Source organism: Glandiceps talaboti, chromosome 9 (genome assembly GCF_964340395.1).
Source record: "Glandiceps talaboti chromosome 9, keGlaTala1.1, whole genome shotgun sequence".
NCBI lineage: Eukaryota > Metazoa > Hemichordata > Enteropneusta > Spengelidae > Glandiceps > Glandiceps talaboti.
Window position 1 is genome coordinate 24252244 of NC_135557.1, and position 25288 is coordinate 24277531.

Genomic DNA, 25288 nt, shown 5'->3' on the forward strand with positions numbered 1-25288 from the left:
ACACACGTGCACATTGTGTACAAGGACTTCAGTACGATAGAATTCAAATCACAAACACCACACACACACACACACACACACACACGTGCACACTGTGTACCAGGACTTCAGTACGACAGAATTCAATTCACAATCATTTGTACTAAACCAAACAAAATAGATTGGAATGTTTTATTGATAACAAAGTGTGAGAGAACAGCAGCGACATTTACTGAAAAGTAATTTAACTAATTTAGTCACATGACCTGATGTGATCAAACTTCATTTATTTCAAATGAGAATTAATAATTATTCCAAAGATTACTGAACAATTTAATTTTTTTAGAGAAGTGATAACATTATCACATTAATCACGTGATATACAAAAAAGTGATTCTAGATGTGATCAAGTTGCTACAGGCACGAAAAAAAATCATTTGAAACTTAAAATTGTGATTTAAAACTATTAAAAATGCATGTAATGAATTCATAATTTTGGACCATGTCCATATTCAAAAACCTTTTTTTTAATAGAAAAACTGAATCAGAAAAACTCCTCAATTTTATTTGCGTAATAACCATTAATTTTTAAACAACTTCAAATATTATACTTATATACCCTAACCACCCCCATAATTTCAAAAATCAAGAAGTCTAAGCTGATTAGGACAATGTTAGAATATACTATTATTTAGGTGAAGAAGGGGGAGGGAGGTGTGTGATTTGAGTATCTTCACAAATCTTAAACTAAATTCAAAACATTATACATATATATGTATGTTTAGACTTGTCTTTCTCTAGCAAGTCTGATTCATCTCAGAAATAACAAGTCACCATTGAAGATATATTCCCCCCCCCCCCTCTCACCACCAAATTCACTCTATTTCAAGTGGTGTAACTGATGTGGACAGGATCTCATACAAACTCGAAATCGCATTTACTGTCAAAATTAAACATGATTAAAAATTCGAATTTCTTATCCTAACCCAAGAATTCCAGATAATAAATTAACAACTCGTGTACTCTAAGTTTAGTGTACTAACTAACTACCCCAAGTAATGTGCAGTGTCAAGACATTATCTACCTCTTTTATACAACATATTGCTATTATTACAAAAGGCAGTACATATGCCACAGATATCCGTAGTATCATGATTTGTAAGTTCTATAAACTTCAAATAAAGTTGACAATTAACTTCTAGAACTTTGACGACTCAACGACTTGGACCATAGTAAAGTATTTGATTCAAAGTTCTATAAACTTCAAATAAAGTTGACAATTAACTTCTAGAACTTTGACGACTCAACGACTTGGACCATAGTAAAGTATTTGATTCAAAGTTCTATAAACTTCAAATAAAGTTGACAATTAACTTCTAGAACTGTGAAGGCTCAACAACTTGGACCATAGTAAAGTATTTGATTCAAAGTTCTATAAACTTCAAATAAAGATGACAATTAACTTCTAGAACTTTGAAGGCTCAATGACTTGGACGATATTAAAGTATTTGATTCAAAGTTCTAAAAACTTCAAATAAAGTTGACAATTAACTTCTCGAACTTTGAAGGCTCAACGACTTGTACCACAGTAAAGTATTTGATTCAAAGTTCTATAAACTTCAAATAAAGTTGACAATTAACTTCTAGAACTTTGAAGACTAAATGACTTGGATCATAGTAAATTATTTGATTCAAAGTTCTATAAACTTCAAATAACGTTGACAATTAACTTCTAGAACTTTGAAGGCTCAACAACTTGGACCATAGTAAAGTATTTGATTCAAAGTTCTATAAACTTTGGAGATATTCAGTGTAAATTTGTATGATCAGTACCTCCAAAATTTTCTCATAACGTCAACATTGACATCGCATCTAAATTTCTCGTAAAATCTCTAGCAGTTAATAGACATGATTGAATATGTTTCAGTGTTTATAACAACATAAGTACAGTATATTACAATTTAAAACAAAACTAATCAAAATGAAACCATGGCGCTTTCAAGGGCAAGACCGAGTTTGTCCTAACTGCTTTAGTTTATGTCTAGTAGATCACAAAAAGTCACTTCACCATTTCGACATCAACATGGCATCTCTAAAAATTCACTAGAACTAAAATGAAAATAAAAAAGCACTGGTTTATATACTGTTTGTATACCAAGAATTCCCTACCTTCTATACATATTCATTATCATTTTACTTCTCTCTCTTATTTTTAGAGAAGTTGTGCAATGCTAAGGTGGTAAAAGTTACTTTTTGTAACTTATTGTACATCGTTTAAAGCAGCTAGGACAATATAGGCCTCGCCTTTGTTCCCTTTCAGCTGGTTGTCATGGTTACAGTGTTATGGAAAATATGCAAATCTTTATTACAAATTAGTAACCTCCATAATTACATGTCTAAATCAAAGATATCGGTGACCGACTCTTGCTAATTAGCTTATCAACAGCTATTTAGCATATTAACAGATAATTTGAATATTATTTGCAATTTTTACATCTGTCTTATTCTTAATCCTCATCTTCATCATTTTTGACATGTACAGGTGTCCCTAGGTCATGTTTATCTGTCAATGTGACAGATGTTGACCCCTTATGTTGCTCAAAAACTATGATCTGAAAGATACAATAGTTATGCAAGAAGTTAGTTGTTGGATAAACTGCCATACAATGCATAGTACCTTACATTATAGGGTCATATTAACTTACATTACTGATAATTTCTAGACATTAATGGAAGTTAAAAGATAATAAGAGATTTTACATCTCATTGCAGATCTTGTGAGATATGCAAATTTGCCTAGCAACAACGGTTGTCAAACATGTGATCATGGTCAAGCTTTCGCCATGGCCATGTGCGATGATGTAGAGAACAATAGTGGTTGCTATGGATGCCATGGCTCACATGGGATCTCGTAAGATCTGCTACGAAGCAATAAACCTTTAGTTAAAATGTTCAGGTTTACAGTATACAGTACAAACAATGTACACATAATACATACCTCAACTGGTGAGTTTTTAAATAATGGTCCAGGTGCATAATAAGTTTTTTGTGGCCCAATATCCCAGTATCTTCCCAAGTTAAAATTATTAATAAATAAAGCACCTTTGGTCCAGCCCTGTAAAAGAAAGCAGAACAATACTTAGAGTTATCTAGTAAGATAGATAACATTAACATAGTATATACCCTTGTAAAGTGTTGGTCCTATGTACCTGAGCTGGTGGTGAATATATACCCTTGTAAAGTGTTGGTCCTATGTACCTGAGCTGGAGGTGAATATATACCCTTGTAAAGTGTTGGTCCTATGTACCTGAGCTGGTGGCGAGTATATGCCCTTGTAAAGTGTTGGTCTTACTTACCTAAGCTGGTGGTGAATATATACCCTTGTAAAGTGTAGGGCCTACGTACCTGCATATCAATAAAAGCATCTTGTGGGGCTGGTGGTGAGTATATACCCTTGTAAAGTGTTGGTCTTACTTACCTGCATATCAATAAAAGCATCTTGTGGAGCTGGTGGTGAGTATGTACCCTTGTAAAGTGCTGGTCCTGCATATTTCTCTATATTGGATATACTATGCCACTTTAATGAGGCTCTTACTCTGTAAAAGACATCACCAGACAAATCATTAACATACACTAAAATTAGAATTCAAAGTCATTTATACATATTGTTACATTGGACACACAGACAATAGAACAGCGCCCTCACAGTCGATTGTGTAAAGAACAATTTATAGTACCATACCATACCATGTGTACAGCTATACAAAGATATTTACCAATATGTGATTCAATACTCTTTGTGGTGTATGATATTACAATTTCAACGGTTTAAAATGGTCATATGGATGAGCATTGGGTATTTATTTTTGACTTTCAAATTATTAAACAATTTTATCATGGTTTCCGACTTGCAAAATCAAACAACCTATGCTAAATCCTTGTATGTAACTCAATAAATTTCAAAAGATTAATAAACATGTGAAAACTTGTTATTGTACGTACAATAACAAACTTTTTATACATTGTTTTTTAGCTTTTTGCTATGTATTGAGTTACAAACTCAGACTTGGTATATGTTGTTTCATATTGATTTCCCAAGTAGAAAACCATGATAGAATTGTTTTATAAATTAAAAATCCAAAATAAATACCCAATCCTTATCCATATGGCCACTTTAAAAAAAAAATAAGTTCCAGTTGCTGCTAGTGCAGCTTTGACACTACTTAGAGGTCAATAATGTAGCCTTCATATAATTTCAACTGATAATTTGCCATAAAGGCAGACTTGAATTTATATAATAATAAGGTTTTATTGCTTTACTAGGCCACCGACCCATATGCAAAAGGAGTACATAACATGAAACAAAAACAACATGCACTTATTGCACAGGTACAGTATTTATAAATGAAGTTCTCAATTTCATTGCTTGGAAAACAAATTTACACAAATTAATCAGTAAGTCATCATCAGATGTACACATTAATCTTTTGAATTTGTTGAAGTTTGGTTCTAAGTATACAGAAGGTGGTAAATACTCAGCTCTCAACAAATTGTAAGTACAGCAAATCAAAAAGAAATGGTATTCATCTTCTATGTCGCTAGATTTACATATTTTACATACTCTGAGCTGCGACACAATGCCTTGGTAACGTCCCTCTTCGATCGATTTATATAGTTCAATTTATATAATTCCAACTGATACTTACTTTACCATGAAGTCTGACTTGAATTCCAAAGGATAAATCTGCCATGTCTTGATTTTCACACCGTCAACTTGAACCTGTCCATAAATACCTAAAATAAAAGAATATTTTTATAAGAAAATTAACAATCTACCAAATCTGTAGTTATTGTGAAAACGGCACAAGCCGAGTCGAGTTTCTTACTCAAGTTAAATTTTTTACATAAAATATTGACAAAGTATTCTAGTATAATAACAATGTTGATGTATGTGTCTATGACATTATGCTGGGTGTAAATTACCTTGGCTTTTACGGTTAATTATCAAAATCAAGTAATTTCTTGCCATTGTCTTGTAGCATAATTAGAACAGTTTGCTAGTTTTACTAAGGCATCCCATGTCACTCATGATAAAGTGTACATTGGTGAAACAGAAGTTTTGGCCAAAGAATGATGAAAGAAGTTTTGGCACAAGAATGAAAGAAAATACAAAGGATGTGGACAAAATCAGCGACTGAAATTTCACCAGATTTACACAAAAATGTGCATCCCCATCGTTGCAAACCAAGGCCTCGTTTAAGGCCCTGTCCAAAATGTGCTGTCAACTCTGCTGTTAACAAGCCATGGTAGCATTCATATACAATCTAATGTCGTGGAAGAAATAACAACTCTGATTTGCGAGAATGGTGCATCCATAGTGTTCAACAAATCTGCTGTCATGGACCATATGGCACAAAACAATTACATCATCGATTGGAAGTCTGCTAATATCATCGCCAGAGAACAGGACAGGTTATCCAGGCAAATTAGAAAATCTCTCCACATCAGAAGACAAGGGGGCAACACCATGAACAGGGATGAGGGGGTATACAAATTGCATCATCTTTATTAGTACAGTTGACTGCATAGTAGGGGTTCCCCACATAGTACGGGTTTCCCTGCATACATAGGGGTTTCCCTGCATAGTAGAGGTTTCCCTGCATACATGTACTAGGGGTTTCCCTGCATAGTAGAGGTTTCCCTGCATACATGTACTAGGGGTTTCCCTGCATAGTAGAGGTTTCCCTGCATACATGTACTAGGGGTTTCCCTGCATACATGTACTAGGGGTTTCCCTGCATAGTAGAGGTTACCCTGCATACATGTACTAGGGGTTTCCCTGCATACATGTACTAGGGGTTTCCCTGCATACATGTACTAGGGGTTTCCTTGCATAGTAGAGGTTTCCCTGCATACATGTACTAGGGGTTTCCCTGCATACATGTACTAGGGGTTTCCCTGCATAGTAGAGGTTCCCTGCATACATGTACTAGGGGTTTCCTTGCATAGTAGAGGTTTCCCTGCATACATGTACTAGGGGTTTCCCTGCATAGTAGAGGTTTCCCTGCATACATGTACTAGGGGTTTCCCTGCATACATGTACTAAGGGTTTGCCTGCATACATGTACTAGGGGTTTGCCTGCATACATGTACTAGGGGTTTGCCTGCATACATGTACTAGGGGTTTCCCTGCATAGTAGAGGTTTCCCTGCATACATGTACTAGGGGTTTCCCTGCATACATGTACTAGGGGTTTCCCTGCATAGTAGAGGTTTCCCTGCATACATGTACTAGGGGTTTCCCTGCATACATGTACTAGGGGTTTCCCTGCATAGTAGAGGTTTCCCTGCATACATGTACTAGGGGTTTCCCTGCATAGTAGAGGATTCCCTGCATACATGTACTAGGGGTTTTCCTGCATAGTAGAGGTTTCCCTGCATACATGTACTAGGGGTTTCCCTGCATACATGTACTAGGGGTTTCCCTGCATACATGTACTAGGGGTTTCCCTGCATAGTAGAGGTTTCCCTGCATACATGTACTAGGGGTTTCCCTGCATAGTAGAGGTTTCCCTGCATACATGTACTAGGGGTTTCCCTGCATACATGTACTAGGGGTTTCCCTGCATAGTAGAGGTTTCAATGCATACATGTACTAGGGGTTTCCCTGCATAGTAGAGGTTTCCCTGCATACATGTACTAGGGGTTTCCCTGCATAGTAGAGGTTTCCCTGCATACATGTACTAGGGGTTTCCCTGCATAGTAGAGGATTCCCTGCATACATGTACTAGGGGTTTTCCTGCATAGTAGGGGTTTCCTCCACACATTTTATGTACACAATAATCACATCATTAAATTGATTATAGCTTATGTCTTAAAACATGGTTTAAGTTATTATAATTATTTCTTTGTATACAAGATAATTTTAGCCTAACTGGCCAAACTTCCAATTATTCACAAGTAAAAATATACACCAAAAAGCTAGGACATAATGCAACACACAAAAACAAAAACAAAATATACCACAAAATCGTGAAAGTGAACAATTACATAAAAATATATATACAATCATAATAGTAAGACTTTACATCTTATAGAAGTACATTGTTACATTTCTACACTTTAGTATGCATGTACTGCACATTGCTACATTTCTACAATTTAGTATGCATGCGCTGTACATACCCTTTCTTTCTGTAGCCATTTCAATGCCATAGTTCACTCTCCCTTGGTTTTCTACCACAATATCTAAAATATTTCCACTGCCCTGAAAGAGGAGAGGAGTAAATAAAGGTAATGAGAAATATATGTCATCAAAAATATCCCACACTTTTTAAATGCAAACATTGAATAAAGTCAACCAATCATTTTGTAATACATCTCATCTATGGGTTAATTTGTCATTCATCAGTACATTGTCATGTGTTAATTTGTCAGTCATGATACATAGTCATATGGTATTTAAATGCTGTTCCAAGCAAAGTGACATATCCAGTCAACAGTTTTTGAACTGTTGAGTCCAACCCCTGCAATGATGAGAGTATCCATGGCAACCCTTGTAATGATGAGAGTATCCATGGCAACCCCTGTAATGATGAGAGAGATGACAACTTACTGGTTTTAAATTTGTAAGTTGTAATGAACCATAGAGGAATGAAGTGACTACACCAATCTCTACTCCATTAATAAATACTTGTCCTCTGTCCTTCACAGGTCTTGTAAAGCTGAGTTGTTGTGCTTTGCCATCAATGACGGTACGGTAGACTACAAAACCGTAACCCTGTCCTCCCATATTGTTGATTGGTATCATTTCCATTGGCATCACATTATCAGAACTGATGGCCTGCAAACATTGCAAGATTTCAAAATAATTTATATGTTCCATGTAATCATTATGTTTTGTATATCTGTCACGTGTAATTGATAATATGCACTTGTTTCTATATCACATGTAATGGTTTATATATCACATGCAATGATTGACATATCACATGCAATGGTTGACATATCACATGCACTTGTTTCTATATCACATGAAATGGTTTATATATCACATGTAATAGTTTACATATCACATGAAATGGTTTACATATCACATGTAATGGTTGGCATATCACATGTAATGGTTGACATATCACATGTAATGGTTGACATATCACATGTAATGGTTGACATATCACATGTAATGGTTGACATATCACATGTAATCATTGACATATCATATGTAATGGTTGACATATCACATGTAATGGTTTATATATCACATGTAATGGTTGACATATCACATGCAATTCTTCACATATCACATGTATACATGGTGGGTTAATACCAAGACAAGTTGTCCACCTATATGTAAATCAGGTGGGTTGGATCTAATCCAATCAAGGGTTCTAACACAGATGAGTTCAGTTCTACTTACATCCACCAATTCCATAGCATCTGTCAAAGGCATAAAATGAGTCATTTGAACTTTGACCTTGCCACTGATCTTCCCAATTATCTTTGGTGGACTTGGTAATACATTCGGTACTGGAAAAAATTAACATTTCCTGATCATTAGTCAACTTTCATTTTAATGATTTTTTTGTTATCAATTTTAAAATTTGATCTTAGTGTCTGTGGACAGTTATAACATTGTTAAAACTTACCCATTCCTGGTTGTGCATGCTTCTGAAGTATTTCTTTGATTTTGAAATATTTCTCTGTCAAGTCACCAGCTTCTGACAGTGGTGCATCATAATCTGTAAAACACAAACACTTGTTAATTGACACATTTAGTCTTCCATATTATAACAATCACTGTATTATTATTTCAGAGTTATTAGTCATGACTATGATACTTGATTCTGCTTATATCAAAATCTATATCCATGTCATGCAAGATTGAACCCAGGTCAATTTATATTTCTTTTTTGGGTGCAAAAATTTATAAATAGTCACTACATTCTAAGTATAGGAAATGACAATTTACATTGTACACTGATAGCCTCATCTACATGGATAGTGAAATATTCAAATATGCATGGTGGCCATCTTGAAAATCATGGCCATTTTTAATTTATGCAAATTTGATTGAGATGATTCTTGACTTACCTAGTAATATCTGGTTGGTATTTACCATCACAATTTATAAAACTTACCATAACTAGTAATATCTGGTTGGTATTTACCATCATAATTTATAAAACCTACCATAACTAGCAATATCTGGTTGGTATTTACCATCATAATCTATAAAACTTACCATAACTAGTAATATCTGGTTGGTATTTACCATCATAATTTATAAAACTTACCATAACTAGTAATATCTGGTTGGTATTTGCCATCATAATCTATATTGGCACCATTCATAAAACCAAAGTTAGTGCCACCATGGAACATGTAGAAGTTTACAGAGGCACCCATGCTTAAGATCCTTATCAAAACCTTCTCCATTTCTGGAAGAAATAACAGTGAATGTCGAGTCAGCATTGCAGATGTTACCATGGTAATATAGGTTCTTATGAGCTGTCTGTGTGGTATATGTGAAACTTTGCAAAAGGTTCATTGTGATTGGTTAGTAAACAATACAGAGAGTGATATGTTACATGTAAATGATTATTATAATAAAGTACAGTTGTATATGTTATCCAATCAGTGGCAACCTTGTGATGGCCTTCATTGGGGCATGGGGAGGGTGGTAGTTAGCTATGTAAAGGGACAACACATTGTAGTTGTATATCCAATCAGTGGCAACCTTGTGATGGCCTTCATTGGGGCATGGGGAGGGTGGTAGTTAGCTATGTAAAGAGACAACACATTGTAGTTGTATATCCAATCAGTGGCAACCTTGTGATGGCCTTCATTGGGGCATGGGGAGGGTGGTAGTTAGCTATGTAAAGAGACAACACATTGTAGTTGTATATCCAATCAGTGGCAACCTTGTGATGGCCTTCATTGGGGCATGGGGAGGGTGGTAGTTAGCTATGTAAAGGGACAACATATTGTAGTTGTATATCCAATCAGTGGCAACCTTGTGATGGCCTTTATTGGGGCATGGGGAGGATGGTAGTTAGCTATGTAAAGAGACAACACATTGTAGTTGTATATCCAATCAGTGGCAACCTTGTGATGGCCTTCATTGGGGCATGGGGAGGGTGGTAGTTAGCTATGTAAAGAGACAACACATTGTAGTTGTATATCCAATCAGTGGCAACCTTGTGATGGCCTTCATTGGGGCATGGGGAGGGTGGTAGTTAGCTATGTAAAGGGACAACACATTGCAGTTGTGTATGTAAATTTAACTAACCCTCTACATCCAGAACATGATGATCTTCTCCCCAATGGTCAAACCATCCAGACCAGTATTCCATCACCATCAATGGTTTGTCTTCACCCTGAAATTAGACCAATTATCATACTGTACTTTATTTACACAACTTACAAACACAACATTAGACCAAATACTAAATGAATAGTAACATCGAAATACAGAAAGTTATCAACAAAATTGACAGAGCACTTCATCAGTTCGTGACATTACACTACTGAAAACTTTAACGAACACTTTAAACAAAATTTCCAGAACATTTCCTCGAAAATCCTGTGAAATGTGACGTTCAAACACTACTGTCGTACATTTTGATAAAAACATTTGCCTAAGAATGGCGCCCTCTAGTGGCCAACCTATACAACCTTTTATTTTTCAGATGATCTGAACTTGAAATAAAATTCTGGGGTCATATTTAGGTAGAGTAAACATGAGTACTGGTACTACCATGGAAACCAAGCTATCACCAAATTAAGATGGACACAAACTAAAACTATTGTTGTTACAAGTATGGTAAATCACACAGCAATGATTGTAGTGCCTTGGTTATGTGGATACAATTACCCCTGTAATCAAGATAGCGTAAACATTGAATGAGGTTGAATATGCAGCCACTTATGAAAAACTGCTGTCAGAAATGCAACCCTAGTCTGTATTCAGACACAGATTATAGTTTGTCGTATTCCTAACAAACCTTCTGAAATATCTTTTATTTAAATACTAATTGTGTGCAAATACATAACCTATAACATACTCTAATAGTCAGCATGTACACTGCACATACAGAATGCGTGTTACTCACTGAGGATTCAAACACATAAAATATAATCCTATGAGTGTAATTAACTTGAAGTCCATTTCCAGCTTATATCAACATGTTGCAATTATAATATTAATTTGTATTAGCTAACTGACAGTAGACTTGCTATCGTCCTATCAATAGTAGGTTTGCCCAGAAGGGTAGATTTGATGAGACCTGGGGGAATTAGGAAGACAAAGTAATCCAAGATCCCGTACATACACCTACCTGAATAGACTGCAATGTTTCAAAGTGTTTTTCTGGTTTCACTTGGAAGTTAGCTGTCATGAAAACTGTAAAACATAGAAGATAAAGATTTAGTTTAATAATACACTCACAACATATCACTCATCATATCAGATACCGATACAACTGACATATCACTCATCATATCAGATACCGGTACAACTAACATATCTCAAGCTCATCAATTAATTAGTTCTCTATTAGATTCATTTTATCCGTAACAGTGAGTTTCTAGTTGATTTATTTTACTAAGGTGTCAAAAAATATATTATGTATATCGTTTCAAATCTGAAAATAATCATTTGTACATAAATAAGTTTTGCTTACAAGCATAGCAATCATCTAATTTGATTGTAGCATGCCTCACGGTCCCATGCTACAAAAACCTAGCCAGTAAGTTGAGAAGTTAAAACAAAACTTTCTTTCCACGCAAATATTCACATGATTTATAAATAACTTTTACCGCAGTGCACTATAATACCATACAAATAAGTCTAATTTAACATGGTGGTTGGAACTACATTGTGGTTGGAACTAAGGATCTATAAAAGTTGTCATGGTGATTGTAACATGGTGGTTGGAACTACATTGTGGTTGAAACTAAGGATGTATGAGTTGTCATGGTGATTGCAACATGGTGGTTGGAACTAAGGACCTATAAGAGTTTACATAGTGATTGCAACATGGTGCACCATGTGTGTCAACAAACAAACAAACAAACAAACAAACAAACAAACAATCCCTTTATCCATACATGCATGTCACATGAATACTAAACTTTAAAGCTGCACTAGCTGCTACTGGAATGATTTTTGAAGGTGTTTTATTAAATATTATAACTTGCTAATAATATTGTACACCCTGTTTGCCATATATGATGGACATTGCATTGCATGATACTACCAATGATACTGCCAAACAACTAAAAATATTCAATTACCCCCAAAAATGTATGATAATGCAAAATTATTCAATCAAATAACTTGATTGGATGAACATTTTCAACTGAACAAACATTATTCCTGAACATGTGATTTGATTCAGCCAATCAAATCATTCTTTCATATTTGAATCAGCCAATCAATTCATTCCTCCTTAATTGATTTGGTAAATCTCACTGATTCAGCCAATGAAATCATTCTTTCATATCTGATCAGCCAATCAATTCATTCCTCCTTAATTGATTTGGTAAATCTCACTGATACAGCCAATGAAATCATCCTTTCATATTTGCTTCAGCCAATCAAATCATCTCTCTGATTCAACTGCACTGATCTCACCATCTGGAATCCTCCCTTTGTGTGATCTGTTTTTGGTGGTGCCATCAGATGTCAAAAATAATTCCTTAAGTCCTCGCTTTTCCATGGCCTGGGGACGGAATGTGATGGAATGCACAGAGGGAGTTTAAATCATGACATCACAGTGAAATTCAATCAAAGGGGAAGGAATGAAAAGGCAGGCAGAATGTGAAATTGCAACTAGAGTGCATTTTTTAAAGTGGGTACTTTATTTTACAATTCTTATCAAAGCAAAGCATTTAGCAGTTTTCATGCACCAGGTTGAGATGCATTACTCTGGTCTTATACACTGAGTAATATAGCAGTTGTGACTTGCCAACATATCTGTCAATAAAACTCTGCTGACCCAATACCTATTACCCCCCTCCCCCTCCCCCCTTACTGGCTGCCCTAGCAAAATGAGTTCTTACTGATCAATAACATTGACCCCTTAACTGACTGTCTGATGGTTGACCTCCAACTGACTTTTGATTCTGATTGTCAGACCTCAGTGACTTTCCACACTCATATGAAGATGTCATCCTGTCTGTTTTGAGCTCAAGGGCATGATAATTTACATACCATGACACCTATATGCAAAGCAGTGTTTACCCATTGAAGGTGAGACAAATAAGGTAAATAGAATTAAAACCCAAGATAATAATGACAGTATAAGCAGTCACAGAAGCTCCATTACACAGCGTATACACCATGATGATATCTTACCACCTGGTATCTGTCCATTTGTGTATGCTGTACCACTGTTATCACTTGTCAAAAACAATTCCTTTATTCCTCTTTTCTCTAATGCCTACACCCAGAGTAAGCACGTGCAAAAGAGTTAGTACAAAATAGTGCTAACAGACCTGTTGCCGGTTCCAAAATGCATTGCGCATCGCTCCATACAACGTCATGTATTGTGTACACACCAAGGGGTTTGCACATGCTACTCAAAGGGACGGTTGTCACCTGACCGTACTCTGGGTTCACCAGTAAAATTCTCTCTCTATCACTGATGATGTTTACTCCTTGTTCTATAAAATCACTCACAATCAAAGACGTCAACATGTCTTTCCATCATTTCCTGATGAAAATATTATTTCAAACGTAATAAAGACAAAACAAGACTAAACATAACAAGATAATCGAAATCCTCTCGCGCAATGCATTTTCGAACCGGAAAATTGGTCATAGCACAGAAAACACAGCAAACACAGAAATGATGAGTTATTGTTTTGATAAGAAATGTGGCGACAAACCTAATAGAAATAAAAACAAAACAAGTTTATAAGATATAAATAAAATTCTTCTACAAAATACATACTATCAAGTAAACTCTCTCTCTGTTTTTGTTTACATATTATTTAGGATATCATTTCTCGTTCATTTTATTTAGTTTCATAACAAGAAGAGGGAAAACTTATAGAAACGGAAAATGAATATTTACACGGATAAATTCATTTACAAAAAAAATAAAAACTTGAAAATCATAAGACATAAACATCTCGATTTAAATATTATTTGGGCCATTATTTCTTACTTGTATTCAACAAAGTTTTACTTGTTAGCTATACAATAGACCTATTATAATGTAAATACAGCTGCAGTCTTTTAATTGTCATTCCGTGGCTTTGTATTTTTATCCTGTTTCATATCATGTTTATACTTGTGTATATGTACATTTTGAAATAATTTTATACTTTTGTTCAGCGCATTGAGATTGTTTTAATGTAATGCGCTCTATGAGAAATAAATATTATTATTATTATTATTAACGTGTTTGGGCACGATTGTAGGAAAACATGCCTATGCAACTATTTGGTGTGTTTTTTTAATTGTAGTTACAAAATGGCACAGTATGAGTTTTTTTTTTTTTTTATTGCAATCTCACTTTGTAGCTGTAAATATAAATTGCACTCAAATATGTTTTGGTAGAGTGAGTTGGCTTCTCTCCTGGTGAGGAATAGAAAGGTACACACCAGGAAAACATACAAAATCTACCAGTTGACACGTTAGCTCAGACGCCTAAAATATTCCAGCTAGTATTCAAGTGACACATGTCACTTTTCTTTCCTCTCAATTTCATATCAATAACAACTGTGTATTTACATTCAAATTTTTCCATATTGATTTTAAAACCACAAAGACTTGAGGTCTGGGTTATTATATAAAAATCAGCATTTATAACATTATTAAAATGGCCATATGGCTGAGGATTTGGGTTTTATTTTGGATTTTTAATTTATAAAACAATTTTATCATGGCTTCCTACTTGAAAAATCAATGTGAAACAACATAGACCAAGTCTGTGTGTGTAACTCAATAAATTGCAGAAGATGAATAAATGTGTAAAATGTTCACTGTTCTATAACAAACTTTTAACATATTTTTTTTTAGCATTTTCAAATGCATTGAGTTTTAAGCATAGACTTTGTAAATGTTATTTCATGTTGATTTTTCAGGTAGGAGGCCATGATAAAATTGTTTTATAAATAAAAAAATCCAAAATAAATACCCAATCCTCATCCATATGGCCACTTTAACTTCTTTGGAATAAGAATATTCTACTCTATTCCTATGCACAATTCATGTTTAATTTTCCTACATGAAATATGTAAGAATTTATTACATGAAAATTGTCTGATTTAAAGTACTTCTAATCTTAGAACTAGGACCTCTTACTTTGTTAACAGAAAAACTCACGTGAATAAACAATAAAAGATACAAGAGACGACACTTACCTCTTTAATATGTACCATATAATTGAGATCACTTCCATACGACCCATATTCATTTTCCACTTGCACTGCAATAATAGGACCACCTTCAGAGTACTAGAGTATATAATTATACAAATTTAGAATTACAAGTATGTAATATTTATTTATTTTATTTATTTATTTAGTGCACATATAATAACTCCTCAGATGTTATTACTCTGGTTTTTTTAGGCATCTACACAAACTAACACTATTTTTGTAACATGTTGATATAACAGTAGCCCCGTCTACACGGCACTAAAAATCCTACCTGAGGTAGGATTCAGGATAGTTTGAAGCCTGTGTAGATGCAAACGTGTCCTGAACCTGTCCTGAAACCGTCCTGACTTAGGTCACCTTTGAGAGGTTTCCTGAAACCCTCCTGACTTCGTCCTATGTACTGTCAGGACGAAAGGCGCGACATCTCTGCTGTAACCTTCCTACGTGTAGACACTAATCTATCCTACCTCAGGTAGGACGCCCTACGTGTAGATGGGGCTAGTGATGAGCTATTAAATGGATGTTAGTTTAACTATTGTCTTAGACGGTTAGATCTCTGAAAACTAGTTCCATAAACTTGCAGTTAATGTTTTGAGACTTCCAATGTTTACACTATCTTGGGTCGTAGGTGATTAGATTCACACAACTGAGGAACCACTATCATACACTTGTGGAATCTAGCTATCAAATTGAACAACACTAATTTTAGTTTGTGTCTATCTTAGTAAATTGAAGTCTTAATTACCAGAGTTGTATCTAAGGTAAAATAAAATGACAGGAAAAAGAACAAATTACATTTTCATTAACTTGAATCTTTTAAAGACCCACAATTCCATCCCAGGTTTACTAAATTGCTTTTAGACAAACCTGCTAAAGTGACCAGGGCGTGGTGGTGGTATGGTCTTTGATTCTGTACATCCAAGGCCATCGGCCCAAAGTACAAATGTAGTTGCTTATTTTTGAAGACAGTAAATAACTATGAAATAATTAAGTAAGTGGAAATGTTACAAATGAAATTATGATAAATTTACATAAATCTGTCTACGTAATTTCATAGCATGAAATGTAAATACAGCAAGACATTGAAGAATGTGTACATTATCTGATGAAAGTAAATTGATGAATTTATCAGTAGTTGAAGGTTCAAAGTAAAATCTTGGTAAATACTTAGTTCTCACAACATTAAAAAAGGAACAAACTAACAGAAAATGATATTCATCCTCTACCTCATCTCATAGCTGGCATGACCTCATATATTTTTCAATACCATGTTTTCTATATGTTTTTACTCGTGACCAGGGCACTCACATACATTTACTTATCACTCTTGACGTGACTCAAGTACAGTTACATCCTTGCCAAAATTACCCAATAATCCCCTTTTTAGTGTTAGGTCCTGGCTTCATTCCCAGATGAAGATGGCTGTCACTCATTGAAATATTGGAAGAGTCTGATATTTCATTGACTGTTGATTGATGAAATTAGTTTTGTTGTTTTCAGTGTATAAAACCTTGCAGTCATTGAATGAAATTAGTTTTGTTGTTTTCAGTGTATAAAACCTTGCAGTTATTTAATAAAATTAGTTTTGTTATTTTCAGTGTATAAAACCTTGCAGTCATTTCAACACAGTCTCCACTCAGCTGTGTCAAATCCACATTTCTGTTCAATTAGTTAAATTAAGTAGTAAAACTTTAATGAATGGGACTACTCCTCCTAATTGAAACGATATATAAAATGAGTTCATATTACTATCATAAATAACTCATTCAAATTTTCACAAAGGCAGGTCGCTGGAATGTATGTCAATAATTTTGATGTTCTTATTTTCTCAATATGGCTATCTTTATTAACAAATATTTTATCATCAAAACAGCATTCTCGCAAACCAGAGCTGTTATTTCTTCTGCGACACTTTGAAATAACGAGACAGCACGTTTTGGACGGTGCCGTAAAAGAGGTTATGGTTTGTGACATTGCAAAACAGTAATATATTGCTTGCGATACCTCTAGTATGTATTAAAAGGAAGGTCACAAAAACATCTCTGAATTTCTGTTGAGTCTAGTCTTTTAAATATGGCTCCTGATCATCATCTGAATACCTTACCTGAAAAGGTTCAACTATGGGTATCTGAATATCTTACCTGAAAAGGTTCAACAATGGGTATCTGAATACCTTACCTGAAAAAGGTTCAACTATGGGTATCTGAATATCTTACCTGAAAAGGTTCAACAATGGGTATCTGAATACCTTACCTGAAAAGGTTCAACTATGGGTATCTGAATATCTTACCTGATAAGGTTCAACTATGGGTATCTGAATACCTTACCTGAAAAGGTTCAACTATGGGTATCTGAATACCTTACCTGAAAAGGTTCAACTATGGGTATCTGAATATCTTACCTGAAAAGGTTCAACTATGGGTATCTGAATATCTTACCTGAAAAGGTTCAACTATGGGTATCTGAATACCTTACCTGATAAGGTTCAACTATGGGTATCTGAATACCTTACCTGATAAGGTTCAACTCTGGGTACCTGAATATCTTACCTGATAAGGTTCAACTATGGGTATCTGAATACCTTACCTGATAAGGTTCAACTATGGGTATCTGAATATCTTACCTGATAAGGTTCAACTCTGGGTATCTGAATATCTTACCTGAAAAGGTTCAACTATGGGTATCTGAATATCTTACCTGATAAGGTTCAACTCTGGGTATCTGAATACCTTACCTGATAAGGTTCAACTATGGGTATCTGAATACGTTACCTGATAAGGTTCAACTATGGGTATCTGAATATCTTACCTGATAAGGTTCAACTATGGGTATCTGAATATCTTACCTGATAAGGTTCAACTATGGGTATCTGAATACCTTACCTGATAAGGTTCAACTATGGGTATCTGAATACCTTACCTGAAAAGGTTTAACTATGGGTATCTGAATATCTTACCTGATAAGGTTCAACTATTGGCATCAGGTAGTCAAAGTATGCATCGACTGCATTCAGAAACTTTGGATCGGTTGTCCTGACAGAGATATCAGGCTCATTTAACAACCAACTGTTCAAAAGAAAAGTCAAATACATCACATCACATCAGTGATCACATTTGATATTTTATTTTTCTAACTATCATCCCCATATCTCAATAATTGATTCTACTGTCTTTCATTAAAAACAACGGGATATACCAAATACTTGGATGATAGGGGTAAGCTTGTGAAACACTGGCATAAAATGATGCTTCATTAGATCTACATTTCAATACTGATAATTTGTGCACTTAAGCACTAGCTCAGACATTTAGGCAGAAAATCTTCTTTGTAAATATCACAACTAGAACTGAAATCAGAAATCAATATTTCTTTGGTGCAGTAGAGTTGATTGTACTCAACATGCTGGTACTGTAGTAAAACCACTAACCTAGGGAGTCCTCCAAAGTCCCATTCTGAGCAGATATATGGTCCTGGTCTGAAGATAACATACAAACCTAACTCTTGTGCTAACTTAAGATACCCTCTGTAGAGAAAAGAAGACATATTTTATTTATAAAGCCGGTCACTCTGGAGGAAAGAAAAACAAACCTAGATGTCTACTACATTGTATGCTGCTACAGTGGAGAAAACAAGATCAACTTACTGGAGGAAAGATCAACAGACACCTTAGATGGCTACTACATTGTATGCTGCTACAGTGGAGACAACACAAACTTACTAGACAATGTAGAGGAAAGAACAACAAACATATAAGTTGGCTACAGTGGAGGAAAGAACAACAAACACCTTAGATCATGGCTACTACATTGTATGCTGCTACAGTGAAGACAAGACGAACTTACTGGAGGAAAGAACAACAGACACCTTAGATGGCTACTACATTGTATGCTGCTTCAGTGAAGGCAACAACACAAACTTACTAGACAATGTAGAGGAAAGAACAACAAACATACAAGTTGGTTACAGTGGAGGAAAGAACAACAGACACATTAGATGGCTACAGTGGAGGAAAGAACAACAGACACATTTGATGGCTGTAGTAGAGGAAAGAACAACAAATGCAATAGATGGCTGCAGTAGGGAGAAGCAAATAAATTTATATCATATCACTATGGTAGAGAGAGTAACAAACACACAAGATACTAATAGTTTAGCAAAATGCACTACACAATTAGACCTAACATGGATAAGTTAACTTCCTAGTATGGCAGAATTACATCAAATACATTTGATGACCATAGCGGAGAAAAATACTTTTTATAACTTTAACAAATGTGAGGGCAGTGTCGGTTAGCCAGACTCTCGCTGCTGGGGGATCTACCTACGTGTACAAGAGCACCCCAAATGAGTGTCTGGGGAAACTAGATTCAAACTCGTCCGTGCAGGAAGTAGATTCTAAAGCATTGCATGCTGGGGTATTCTTCCCATGTCCAAGATTGTAGGCTAAATGATTTAGGTACTTTCGCGACAAGTTATCACTTCTCAAGAGAGTGACACATCTAAATTACGACAAACAGGCCTCATAAGCCTGTTATTTATGACTTGGAAGAAATGTACTATGTGACTTCAGGCAAGCTAGGGTAGTTGAAACATGGTTTCCCAAGACTCTCATTTGGTGTGGTCTTGTAGGCAGAGCACCCAGCGGCAAGAATCTGGGTAACCAAGACTAGTGCGGCGGGAAAAAGAGCTACATATTAGCTTCTGCAGAAGATTCAATAACAAGCACATATAACCATTTTGAATGACCAATATTAAAAACGATCAAGAAACAACCCTGAATGCAAAGAGGTCAAGATAAATTTTACACAATATTTCACCAAGATTACATTAGTTGATCATTCCAGAGAATGCATAGCAATATACTTATATATGTAAACTTTTCTGGTAAACCTCATGTCACTATAATAAACAATTATACTATACACGTTTAATAGCTTCACACAAAGTGGACCATACAATGGAGAAATTACTCATGCACCAAGTACAACAGAAATATTATAACTTACTCAAGGTCAAGAAACCCTTCAAAATTAAACTCTCCTTTCACCTCTTCATGTAAATTCCATGGCACATACCTGAAATAGAAACATATATACAAAATAACATAAACAGAAAAGTCATTTTAAAGTTGTACAATTTCATAGTCAGGGCTTGAAATTAACTTTTTTCTTTGGTTGTCCTAGTCGGCTACCAGTTTCAGAAAATGGTAGCCCAAGGATTGTGACCTCGAGACTGATATTCCTGAACTGAAAACGTATTTCCTCTATTGGAAATGTGTGTATTATTAAAATACTATCATGTCCATAAATCTTCCATCCTCATCACATAATCAGTGGTATCCAGAGTGTGAATTATGGTAACCCCATGACCAGAATTGACAGTCTGTGGGCATGGGACTACTGTTAATAACCAGCCCTGATAGTAATTTCATGCCAGTTTTAGTATATGTGTTTTTTTTGATATCATTGAATTTACAGAACTCTGATGGATAAGTTGACATGTTTTTAACAACATGCAATATAGTCCAGATCTTATGCATGGCTTTGAATCAGAAGATCTCTGTTCATCTCATTTATAATAATAATAATAATAATAATTTATTCCCAAAAATATATAGATATGTACAGTATATAGTAATTACAAATTATAATTACATTTACTAGTCAAGATAAATACGTATATAAATAGCTAAAATGAAAGAGGAATGGAAATAGTTGTCTTGCAACTAATCTAGTCTAACCTAGTATAAATAGATTTGACAATTAACAATAAATACTACCTCAGCCTAGTATCCTGGTGATGGGTTTGAATTCATTATTTCCCAATCAAAATTCTCAATTTTGGTCAAAAATGTATACCTCGAAAACTACATGGTCAATAGGGCTAAATATTTGGTGAGGATGTGTCTGAAAGTGTGTTCTGCAGATATTCCAATTAAATTATTGTTCAAAACATCTTGATACAACTGGACCGAGTAAACATGACCACGTTGAGGATTTTGAGTATACCATTTTATTTTTAACCATTCAACTGGAGTAACTCCATTAAAACTATTCATTTAAAATGGACATATGGATGATGATTTGGTATTTATTTGGATTTTCAATTAATAAAACAAGTTTATCATGGCTTCCTACTTGAAAAATAAATGTCAAACAATATTGACTAAGTCTGTGTTTGTCATGCAGTACTTTGCAAAAAGCTAAAATATGTATAAAAAAGTTTGTTACTGTTGGTGCATGCTACTTTGTACAATAACAAACATTTGACACATTTAGTAATCTTTTGTAATTTATTAAGTTACAAATAAGGACTTCACGTACGTTGTGTCACGTTGATTTTACAAGTAGGACGCCATGCTAAAATTGTTTTATAAATTAAAAATCTAAAATAAATACCAAATCCTCATCCATATGGCCACTTTAACTACATTTGCTTCTTTATTAATTCATGAAACGTATGCTGATATTCTAAAGAATTTTAAAAATGCATGTTTTTATACACATATATTATTTCTGCATTGGTATATCAATATTTAATAAAATCAAACAAAAATATGTGGACATTTACTCACAAAATATTGAGGTACAAGATGGTTGTTCACCACATAGAATTTACTGGCATATAATTACACAATAATGGAACATGTAAACATACAAAATAAACAGTGCCATCTTTCATATTAGTCTAGTTCCAAACTGGTACAACATTACGTATTAAAAACTTCATTACTTTACCAGTCTAGTAAAGGCAGTTGTTCGAGCACATATTCCTGTGCTCCCCCAAACTGTGTTCATATAAACATGATGACATCATCGCATCCCCACATGATTTTACTTTAAACAGACTGGAGGGGGAGTCCTGGTTGGACATTTGCATAGCAGTGCAGTCCGATGACGACAGCTTGTCAGTTTGTGATGAATTAATACTGACATGTGCCCCTTGCGCTTTGCTCACTACAGGGGAGCACCACAATTAACATCTTTTGTAACTGCCTTGACTAGACTGGTAAAGTCATGAAGTGTTAAATACGTAATACTGTACCAGTTTAGAACTCTAGACTAGTAATGAAGTTTTCAATATGTAATACTGTACCAGTTCAGAACTAGTCTATCTGTCTGTCATGATACAGTGTACATGTGTACTAGCAGCATTCAGTTTTGTTTTGAGTTCATTTTTTTCTGTTTTTAAGCTTTTTTCCTTCTGATTTTTAACTAGAAAACAAATGCTACAATTTCTGCTACTCATTTGCAAATAGACAGGTTAGGGGATATTTAAGAAATTAATCAAGAAGTCTTCAAGACCCAAGAAACATTCAAAGTTACCCCATTCATGAAAAATTACATTTCAATAGGAAGTGATACTCATCTTCAATTTATTATCAATGCCAGGTCCTAGCTGCAATAATTGTAGCGTTTGACGTGATTTTGAGGGCTTTTTCGTCTGTTTTTGTGCCTTTTTTAGGGTTTTAACCCGAATCAAAGTTGATTTACAGCCTTGCAACCTTTCTATCAGTAAGAGCTAAAGCAAATGAATTGGAACTTTAACCTTTAACCGTATTGTGTTTCTTGTTCATAGTGATTTGTATTTTGGGTCAATGGCCTTTGAATGCAATAAATGACCTAATCATATGGGGTATGTCTTACTGACTCAATTCTAACAGTTCTCAACACAAGCTAGTAGGTTCCCAAGGCTAAGAGGTACAATGTACAATGACAGGCAGCTAGTGATGTGAAACAGCAGTACAGTAAACATGTTACATGATTCACCATACACACCATATATAAGAAACCTTAATTTCTTTCTGTTATTGACTATAGATGAAAGTAAATTTACACATACATGATGCATTGACAAGTCCAATTCATCATCTCAGTTACATAAACCAGGTAACAACAAAATAAAAACCTCTTCTGTAAATTTATACAATTCCTGAAACACATGCACTATGTTGTGAATTACATTTATTGATTCATATTTTGTGTTATACGTTGTTGTTGTTAACATTGTTGCCGTTTCTGATGAACTCATTTTATAGTCATACGTCATACATAATCAACCAATCAACACGCAGCCCGACAATAAGGCAGGCGATCAAATCAAAATTTCTTGTGTGATGTAAGTTTCAGTTACAAGTTGGAATGCGCGTGCATATAAAGAACTGAGTTCCCAGTGTATCCTACTACTTTCTTGTATTGTCATTTCTACTGCTGTTTTCCAAACCCCTTTTCTATTGTGAGTCATCCACACACTACATGCTACACGTCAACATACAAACACAAGTGTTTTTACTCCTTGCAGAAGATAAAAATCAGGTTTAAACTTGGGAGGTTAAGTTACTCAATTTTTTTTCTTTTTTTATTTAATAATATTTTTATTGGGCTTATTACAAAGGTACAACTTTTTTCATGGATGAAAATATTTTACATTTTGTATTCAGAAACTTTTCTTAAGTTATCAATTTAAAAAACTGTCCCCATTTCTTAATATGTGCATTTAATTTACTTTTTCTAACCGCAATATGAAACTCTAGACTCTGAATATTTTGTAAGTATGTGTTGTATGCTATCAATGTCTGCTAAAAGTACTATAAATCCCTTGTATTAATAGGATAAGAAGGTTATCCATGTACTTATAAATAACTGTACAGTAATGTTCATCAAATCTCTGCTTCAAATAAAAATATGAAAACACCCCGGTTTAAGGTTTAGACCGTCCCCTACCATTGTTATACATTGATTTTTTACCAATATCCTGATATTAGTGATAAGAGTTTCTCGGGTGACCTCCTATGACCTTTGACCACTAAACATGGCCGCGTACACGTTGACCCACTTGACGGCGAAGAAAGAAATCATGCATGAACGAATTTTATATATGAATTTAATATTAAAAGACCCCATTGGTAGATTATCTGATGATATGGTTGCTGTATGTTGAAATGTTAGCCCAGATATTTACCAAAGACGAGTTGAGGTGTATTAGCGACTTCGCAGCACTCGATCTGGGCTCGTCAGTGTGTGTTTGCGAGTCTCACAAGCTCAGAGTATTATTTGCACGGCAGATTTGATCATGATAATTGATAGAATACTCACGTTTCTACTGTATTGAGTCCACATGCTTTCAGTTTTAGAAGTCTGTCCCTCCAGTACTCAGGATGTACACGAAAATAATGAATAGCGCCACTCAGTATCTGGAACTTCTTCCCGTTGAGTGTAAACTGTTTTGCGTCTGCCTGTAGAGAAATTCGTGGTTCGTCAATACTAATTCTGGGTACCGCCAGCTCCGCCCCTCTAGACTTTAGCGTATACATATACCAGAAGAGTATTACACAGACTGACAGTAAAATTATAAAAAATCGGACGCCATGGACAGGTCTAAATGATATATTCGACATTTTGAACGTGGCCTGTACTGCAGACATGGCAGACCAATGCTGGTACTGTGTGGTAGTCACGGTGAGTGTCTCGCGTGTAATTGCGTGAAAGCAAACTCACCTGCATATTGAATCGGCTTGAGCGTAGTTCCGTATTCGTGTGCCAAAATATACCAAAAGTTATTATGTCAGAAACCAAGATAGCAAGAACTGATTTAGCACGTCGGTTTAATGATTAACGTGTACAAACAGGGGTAACTTGCAGGGGGAGCCACTTATTTTGAGGGGGGGGGGGACTTATATGAAGGCATTGACCGAGGGGAGCGTTTGAGTTTACGCGTAAAAAAAATTGTGTGGTTCCAATTACATTCAATTTTAAAATAGGTGGGGTAGGTAGATTTTTCATTTTATTTTATAATGTTTTTTTTGTTTTTGTTTTTCATCATGTGTGCGTGTCTAGTTCAGGTTTTCCATTGTTTTCCAAATGGTCTCCGTGTTGTTTATATCTTCCTATCGGATGTACAGCCATTACAGATTGGAA

The 25288-nt window shown here is 35.0% G+C and overlaps 1 protein-coding gene across 2 annotated transcripts; it reads right to left on the minus strand.

Moving 5' to 3' along the window:
* Positions 1-257: 257 nt before the first annotated feature.
* LOC144439714 (beta-galactosidase-1-like protein 2) lies at positions 258-24807 on the minus strand. Of its 2 annotated transcripts, none has more exons than XM_078128947.1 (17): positions 24467-24807; positions 20378-20446; positions 18799-18894; positions 18328-18436; positions 15354-15446; positions 12616-12703; positions 11318-11382; positions 10270-10357; positions 9275-9418; positions 8627-8719; positions 8398-8507; positions 7594-7821; positions 7164-7245; positions 4686-4773; positions 3458-3575; positions 2978-3094; positions 258-2591 (listed from the first exon to the last, which is right to left on the minus strand). In XM_078128947.1, the coding sequence occupies exons 1-17, from the start codon at positions 24793-24795 to the stop codon at positions 2487-2489; spliced, it is 2022 nt and encodes a 673-aa protein (XP_077985073.1). In that variant the 5' UTR covers positions 24796-24807; the 3' UTR covers positions 258-2486. The 2 variants fall into 2 exon arrangements, with proteins under 2 accessions (XP_077985073.1, XP_077985074.1); XM_078128948.1 differs by lacking the exon at positions 12616-12703 and adding an exon at positions 13339-13423.
* Positions 24808-25288: the final 481 nt, after the last annotated feature.